General features: G+C 45.6%; 1 protein-coding gene and 1 pseudogene across 1 annotated transcript; both read right to left on the bottom strand.

Annotated features, from left to right (window-relative positions):
• Window positions 1-1,802: 1,802 nt before the first annotated feature.
• ZNF662 (zinc finger protein 662) lies at window positions 1,803-7,797 on the bottom strand. Its single transcript, XM_015591700.2, is given in 3 exon segments — window positions 1,803-3,367; window positions 6,902-7,015; window positions 7,604-7,797. Coding segments are annotated over 3 exon segments (1,281 nt in total). The 5' UTR covers window positions 7,743-7,797; the 3' UTR covers window positions 1,803-2,339.
• LOC112482111 lies at window positions 3,831-3,946 on the bottom strand (annotated as a pseudogene).
• Window positions 7,798-8,532: the final 735 nt, after the last annotated feature.

Raw genomic sequence — 8,532 nt, 5'->3', positions numbered from 1 at the left:
CAATGACTTTTCACTGAGGATGGACTTGAACATCCCCCATCTCTACAAACCCAATTTGTGCCACACATACCCTTGACATCGTGCTCTATCTAAAACCTTTCAGTTTTTTTGAACATGCCAAAATAAAGGCCTCCTCCCTCTCTCCCTCTCTCTCTCCCTCTCTCTCTCTCTCTCTCCCTCTCTCTCTCTCTCTCCCTCCCTCCCTCTCTGTGCTTGCCCATTCTCTTCACAGCACTTAACAATTTTTAATAATTTTACTTCATTTTTTTTGATTGGTTTCTCTCACTAGATTAATGTTCTAATTAGCAGGGTGGAGGTCTTATTGTTTACACAATACTTGACATAGTGCTTTGAATATAAGCAGGTGCTCAGTAATATTTACTTAATAAACAACTTCCCCCAATACTTGTTCACAATCACTCATTTCCACCTAGCTTCAAAAAGTAAATAAAATAAATAAACAAACAATCATTCTTTTCCATTTCCTAGTTCCATGTAGTACAAAACTGTTACTGCTTATTAGAAGCTACCCTAGCTGGACTATAACACTAGGCCAAGTTCTCCTTATTACATGGCTTAGGCTTCAGCGATCAGGGACTCTCGAGTTATTAACACGTTTATAACTTTCAGGAAGTAGAAGTTTGGTCCAACCAGACCTTGGCTTCTCTTCCTTGCTCCTCATTCAAGAATTATACTAACTGGCTGGAAGCTTATCAAGTGAAATGCCTAAAGAGCAGGGAGGCAAACTATAGTCTGGAAAATGGCTCTAAAAATGGCTCTAAAAATGAAAAGTCTGCAACAGACGTTCCAAATCTGTTTGGCCGGCATTCTTCCTATGAATAGGGCATTTGGTTCTCTGACCCTTCTTCATAGTATTAAGAGCCTGCATCGCCCTCTTAAAAATGTTTTATAGCCTCCTGATTTCGAGTATAATTTTGGAATTCCTCACTTTCTCCTTACTTGCTGTGTAGAATCCTTAAGTTCCTAGCATTTGCCTTTGATCCTGGACCAAAGAAGGACATCTGTGACTCTGATGCCAAGATACTGGGTTATAATTCAACTTCCAAGTGGCTGAGGCTACCTAACACAGAATTTTCCATCATCAGAGTTACCATGTCTCTCTCACGTGGTGGTGGCCCCACAGCTTACTTTGGGCTGCGAGCTGTTATGGTAATAAGAAGGGAGAGGACTTAGGACAACGGTGCAATGAGAGGGGTTGTAGCTATACAAATTTGTAGGAAAAACAAAACAAAACTCCCATTTGGTTTACATTTTCCCAGTCTCAGAGTACTACCTTAGAACATAAAGACAGTCAGGTCTCTCAAGATTGCACAACCCAGACTACCCTCTGTGACTTTCCTCAGGTTGCCTTGGCGACCTCAACAGGACAATTTCTGAGGAAGGTCCTAGAGTTGGCAATGTAACTGCAACATCATTTACATCAAATGTGGTTTTAAGTGAGGTAGACTTAGAAAAGCAGTATTAATACTTGTGTGTCTGTGTGTCTGTCCAGAAAGATACATAACCAGTAATAATAATTGTCTCTGAATAAGACTGTAAGACAGGAGTGACAAGGAAATTTGTTTCACTGAGCACCTTTTTGAACTATTTCTGTTTTTTTTTTTTTTATCATGAGCATGTTATATCTAGTAAAAAATAAATGTTTCAAAATTGAAAAACATAAAAGAAATACAGTTTATCCTCAAAGAGCCATTTAGCTGGAGCAATTTAGCTGGAATAACAAACAAGAGACTATTAGAAAAATATAAGACAGCACATAACTAAATGCCAACATGGGTGGTACAGATTACAAGTAGAATAGGAGGAGAGGTCTGTTCAGTTGGAGGAGCTGAGTCTTAGATGAGGAAGGGAAACTTTTAGCCCAGGGAAACTTAGCAAATAAAAATGGGTAGAGGCAAAAATGTACACAAATGAAGAGTAGACTCGAGTCAAATAGGCCTTGTTCCAGTCTCAGCTCTATAACTTACTTGCTGAGCAACCCTAAAACGGGTTTTATAACCTGTTTCAACCTCAGATTTCTCATTTGTAAAATGCAGATAAGAGTATCAACCTTAATAGGATTAAGAAAAATTAAAGAATGTATGTAAAATGGTTAGCACAAGTGCCTGATATAGAGTAGGTGCTCAACTAAATGTTGCTTAGTATAAACATGGTTGAACAGAGCAACCAGTCTTGCTAGAGTACAGGGTATCTGTTCTGGAGAAGGAGAAAGATAATACTGGCTATTAGAGTAACAGCAAGTGTGGACGGTCATCTCATTTTGTCTTGGGGTACGTGTAGCATGAAAATTATAAACAAGTGTCACCATTATGTATTCTCTAATGTTCAAGAAGGTGGGAGATCTAACAGTTATAGGGTTTTTCTCTAGCATGGCGCCTCTGGTGCCTAATCAAAACAGAATTTTGACTGAAGGCCTTCCCACAGTCATTACATTTATAGGGTCTTTCCCCAGTATGGATTCTCTGTCGTCGGATAAGGTGTGCCTTGCAAATGAAGCTTTTCCCACAGTCAGGACACTCATGAGGCTTCTCCCCAGTGTGGACCCTCTGGTGCTAAGAAAGATCCGAGTTCCATGTGAAGCCTTTCCCACAGTCCTTACGTTCATAAGGCTTCTCCCCAGTGTGGATTCGCTGATGTCGAAGGAGGGCTGGGTTCCAAGTAAAGCTTTTCGCACATTCCTTACACGTATATGGTTTCTCCCCAGTGTGGATTCGCTGATGTTGTGTAAGGCTTGTGTTCTGACTAAATCCCTTCCCACATTCCTTACATTCAAAGGGTTTCTCTCTTGTATGTGTTCTCTGGTGCCGAATCAAGTTTGACTTCCAAATGAATGCTTTAGCACATTCTTGACATACATAGGGTTTCGCCCCAGCGTGAATTCTCTGATGTGCAATGCAATGTGATCTAAAACTGAAAGTCTTCCCACATCCCTTACATCCATAGACCTTCTCTCCATTATGAATTCTCTGATGTTGATCAAAGTCTTCATTTTGACCAAAACATTTGCCACATTCTTCACATATATAGGATACCTGCTCACTTAGAATTTTCTGATGTATAACAAGGTGAGTGTTAACATTGATATTTTCTGAACTGTCTTCTACTGAGATCATCTCATCTTTGACAATCACTTCTATAATATCATTTGTAGTGTTCCCCACACTTCCCCCATTGGAGTAGTCAGGCCATGTCCCTAATATGCTTTTCTCTTCACAAGTTTTTCCAAACCAGAATTCCTGGGAGCCACAGCACCAGGGTCCATTTGATGGCACCCTGTGGTCCTGTGGCTCCTCAAAAATTTCCTCCTTCAGAATAAAATCTTCTTCCTCGCTCTTCAACACACCCCCTGGAAGAAGAAATCAGAGCTGCAGATGTCATCATAAAGTGATTAAGGTCACCAAGTGGTGGTAATATGTTCATTTCTCTCCAAGTGCCACCCCTCTGTCTCAGCGGCTCTGACCTAGCTGAAATGGCAAAACAGAGCTTAACACACAGAAAGCTACTAAAAGCAAAAGGCAGAAACTAGAGAGTTCCTGCAGGCTGTGATTCCCAGCACGAGACCAGGCATGGAGGGAGGGGCACTCTCAGGAAACAGTTGAACTGACTCTAAGGAGTGCAACTCAGAATTCCGTCCAGGTAGTCAGCCCAGTTTATAACATGAGAGTAGGCCAGGGTAGTATACCTGGTATACCTGGGAAACTTGAGCTTGTCACACACAGGGGGAGCAGCAAGAAGAATCTTCATCATATTTTGCTTTTGTTATATATATATATATTTTTTTTAATTTTATTATTATTTATTATTATTTGTGCCTACAGCACCTGGTCTTCCTAGGTGGTCTCCCATCCAAGTACTAACCAGGCCCGACCCTGCTTAGCTTCCTAGATCAGACATCGGGCTTGTTCAGGGTGGCATGGCTGTAGACCATGGACCATGGCTCCGCTGGGGCGTGAACCCAGGACCTTCTGCATGTAAAGCAGATGTGCTAACCGCTACACCATGGAACCATGTCCTTCATCATATTTTTCAACATCAATCACCAGGTGTGCCATGAAAAGAGCTTCCCCAAACTACTTTGGGCAGAGCTGGGCAAAGACTGCCTCCTCTTCGCTCCCATAGGGTCTTATTCACACTTATTAGTGTTACATTTTGCTGTAATTATACATTTCTATATAATGTCCCATTAGACTGTGGGCCCTTCCAGGATAGGGGTCAAAATATAATACTTGTTTTTGATCCCAAGCAACTAACACAATGAGTAAAATACAAGTGTCTAATTTTAAAACACTGGTTGACCATTGTGGCCAGATGCGTAGGCCATCTGTTCAGTTCAAGTCTAAGACCCAAAATTCACCAAGTATAATTAACTGGGCCTGTCCAAATGAAAGCTTGAAGCTTGGGGTTTAAGTTTTCTCTTGATTAATTGGTTGATTTGGGCATTTTTAGAGGATCTTTTATTTAAAACATAAATGGTAAAATAGATTTTTGACATTTTACGAAGGGAAGACAGGAAAATATGTGACTGGGACAAACCTGCTCATTTCCCTCTCACTTACCGGTACAGCTCAGGCTTGGACCCTCTCTTTGTGGTTTCAGGTTCAATGGCTCTTCCATCTGCTCAAGATGGCAGATGCCAGCAGGCAGGAACGCCGCGGCAGGAGGGGAGCACCTTGCAAGGGTGCAAGCCTCCTGACGCAGGGCCCTGCATCAAGGGAACACCATGTCCAGGGTGGGCCTCCCACGGCGCGTCCCGTGGTGGTGGGTGAGCTCTGTGGGACCTCACATCACTGGGGGAACACTGTACAGTACAAGCCTTCCCATGCGGAGCCCCACTGCATTAAGGGGACACCGTGTCTGGGGGCGAGCCTTCTGATGCAGGGCACAGAGGAGTATGATGAAAAAAAAAAGAGGAAAGAAATGGATAGCCCGCCAGGTCAAGATATAAATAAGACGGCTCAGTGGAAGGAGTGGGGCCCAACAGGGAAGGCGCAGAGACAGAAGTTATAAGAGGAGAATGAAGGTGGCCGGAAGGAATGGTAACATGTGACCTGAAACTCGAGGGGCATAAGAACATAACGGATAAGAAATAGAGGTACTGGGAAGTTGCGATTCTATCAGTTCCTCAAAATACGAAAACATCACTCATTTTAAAATGTCAAGGAGGCGAAGCCAGTCCACATAGGAAAGAATCAGGACAGGATGGACTTACAAAGAGCCATTCCCAAGGCCATGTCGGGAAACCGCATCTCTGTTTCTTTCCTTCCTATCCAGCTATCTTTTGCCTTCTCTTTCCACAAAGGATCAATAATGGGTCTCTCTATAGCATCCATAAGAAATGGCCTCACTCGATCACTTCTTACTCTAATGACAGTCATCTCTGATTACAGAGGTCCACTCTCATAAACTATTGTTCAGGCTTAGCTAAGAACCACCTCTTTGTAACTCCCATCCAAAGCTTCTTAAGAAACAAATCAACTCTACACCTTCCAAATGATGACCTTTCATGCTGCTAAAGCCAGGGACTATGTGTCCCCTCAGTACTCTCAGAGACAAAAGTGGACTTCGAGTAGGAATATGTACTCCAAGGAGGTCTGCTGCAGGGCAGTGAGCTGAGGTCTTGCTTGAGTAATAACTTGGCCGTTGGCTTTCCACCTAAAGCAAAGATGAGAAATCTCCTTGGGTGGCAAGGAGAGGAAGCGCCGAGATCCTGAGAGAACGTAGGGACACCGTGGTTATCTCCCTGCATCCGTTCCCCCTCCCCCACTGTGGAGTAGCCATGCCCTTTGGGAGTGAGCCCGACTCCAGCCACTCATGTCGGCCCACACCAGTCTAAGCCAAGCAGGTGATGCCATCCCGCCCACTGCCTGCCAGGCTGGTTCAGGGATCGACAGTCCAGCCAAGTCAATCAGAGCACAGTATTTCCCTGGCCTCAATGATGGATTTGGAGCTGGCGTAAGACTTAAGATGGTTCGTTGGAGCAATACTTGGGGATTTTGAGTCTGAGGAAGACCTACCCTGTTTCTCCCTGTGTGTATGATTCACGACTACCAATCACCTTACAACCATGAGAGCAGCCAGACTGTACACAAAGCCAACATACAAGGAGACAGAGAAGAGCAGACTGAAATTCTAATCAAACTGCCTTCAGCCCATTCTACCTATGGACTTCCCAATGACATGAAACAATTAACTCCTCTTTATTATTTAAGCCGGTTTGAACTGGGTTGTTACTTGCAATCAAGAGTTTTCTAACATGGAAAGACTGACAGACACAGCAAAGAACTGTGAGAATGGAGAAGTGGAGAGTAACACGAGTCCCACTGTACCCACAAAAGAGCCCCTCTGGGAAGAAGATGGAATGGGGCCCCCATGGCAATAAGGGGACACAGTTCTCGCTGGGAAATTAGGAGCAGTAAAGCCCTGTGTTGAACCTGAAGGAAGGCCGGGCCTTACCCACCAGAAACCCCCGAGGAATAGGAACTATTTGGTTTGGAGTTATCAAAATTTCTTGATTTCTAATGATAGAGATGGCCGTGATGCCCCCAAGGGCAGTCAGAATCTTCTGCTGGAACATTAAGCAGGCCAGGAAAGCAGAAAAGCCACCTCAGATCAGAGAGTAAACAGAAAAGTCAGAGAGTAAAGATAAATAGCGGCCATGATAAAAACGGCAGAGATAGGGAAGAAGCGAAACAGGTGAATGAAGGTGGCCCCCAGCGGAGCAGGGTGACTAAAACAAGAAGGTGGAAAACCACGGGGCACAGAGGACAAACAGGAACCCCTCTGGTGTGTACAGCACTAGGTTAAGAGAACATAAACCTATTACAACATAAAGACCAAGACAAGGAAACCGGTCAGATGACTGACGTGTGTCCTCACTCACCTGAGGAGATGGCCCTTGGGGCCTCTCCATCCAGAGCTCCCTGAGTGGCTGAGCACCAGGGCGCTTCCCCTCGCCCCAGCTGGGAAATCAGAGCCGGTTTAGGAAATGGAAATGCTGCTTGAGGGGAAGGAAATGGGAAGGCAGGTGAGTGGGGTGACACAGAGCAATCCCAGGGCTCCTCCCAGGCCTGTGTCTCCAGGGGCAGGAGAGGAAAGAAGGGAATTTACTAGGGGGGAACAAGACAAAGAAGTCCAGGGAAAGGGGCAGGAGACCCAGGGGAAAGGTGCTTTCGAAGGCTGGGAAGGAGGGTAGGAGGTGCTCAATAACATCTGAGCGAGCAGATGCACGATTTCACTCACTGAAGAACTGAGCCGTCTCAAGTGCAGACATCTGCATGGCCATGCTTGGTATTGGACCATGTCTCCCAAACTGAGGGCGTGGGCAACTGAGGGCTGCGTGGGGCACCAGGAAGCTGCTGTCTCCCCACCGTACCCACAGCACGGGGGTTAGGGGGCGGGCAGCTCGCACTCTGGGGCAAGGAGGTCCTAGGTGAGGCCCAAACTGATACCAGGAGTTCCCAGCAACCACTGAGGACGGGTCATTATGAATCCAAGAGCCTGAAGTTGCTACTCAACCCAGGACTCCTAAAGACGCCCGAGCCTCTGAGAAGGGCGGAGAGAGTCCGAAGGGAAAGACCCTTACCCAGGGAAGCCACGGCCCCATAATTCTCCAGCATCACGTCCTTGTACAGAACTCTCTGAGCCGGGGCCAGGCAGGTCCACTCGTTCTCAGAGAAGTAGACGGCCACGTCCTCGAAGGTCACTAACTCGTAAAACAACATGTGTTTCTATGCCCTGGGACAATCCCAGGACCCAGACCTGTGGGGCAAGGGGTAGACCAGGCACTAAGAGGTACTAGAGGGGATGCTGGTTGAGTTTCTGGATTCTGAACGTTTAAAGGAACTGTCAGCAAATTTCTGCCCTCTACTTACAAAGATAAAAGAGATTGGCCATCAGTTTCCTCATGACTCTTCATCTTTACTTCAGCAAACATCCTCTCATCTTTTTCATGAGTCTCAGCAAGTTTTCCCTCTTCATCCCTATGCCCGAAACAACTATCTGCGCTCTAGGTGCCACCCCTTCTCCACAATGTGTCCTTCAGAGGTCACCAACCCTCAATAACAAGTGCAACTACCACTACTGAGCCTGTGCCGAGCACTTTACATATATTACTTTGTATATGCCTCAAGGCCTCTGAGGAAGGTATTAGATCCACTTTACAGAAAAGGAAACTGAGGCTCAGAGATTAACTTCCCCCAAAGATACAGAACTGAGACAGAACTCGGGCCTGTTTCGCCCTCTGGCTCTTACCTACTATGCCACACTGGCTCTGTCCTCTCTCCTGCCACCGCTCCTGCCCCTGTGGAGGACCCTTTCTCTTCTTTCCCTCCAAGTCATTGCCACCAGCCAAAGAGGCAGCTAAGGGCTCCTCAGAACACTCAGGTTGTTCTGGAAACTGTACTCAATAGGACGGACCCAAACTCTGACTTTATTCCCTGCACTCCCCACCCCAACACACTCTCTAAAACATCCCACCCTAGTCTGTCTTCCCCACATCCCAGTATCCAAGTC

Source organism: Pteropus alecto, unplaced genomic scaffold (genome assembly GCF_000325575.1).
Source record: "Pteropus alecto unplaced genomic scaffold, ASM32557v1 scaffold156, whole genome shotgun sequence".
Classification (NCBI taxonomy): Eukaryota; Metazoa; Chordata; class Mammalia; order Chiroptera; family Pteropodidae; genus Pteropus; species Pteropus alecto.
Note: the sequence above shows the minus strand (reverse complement) of the source record. Positions and strands in the feature narration are given on the sequence as shown.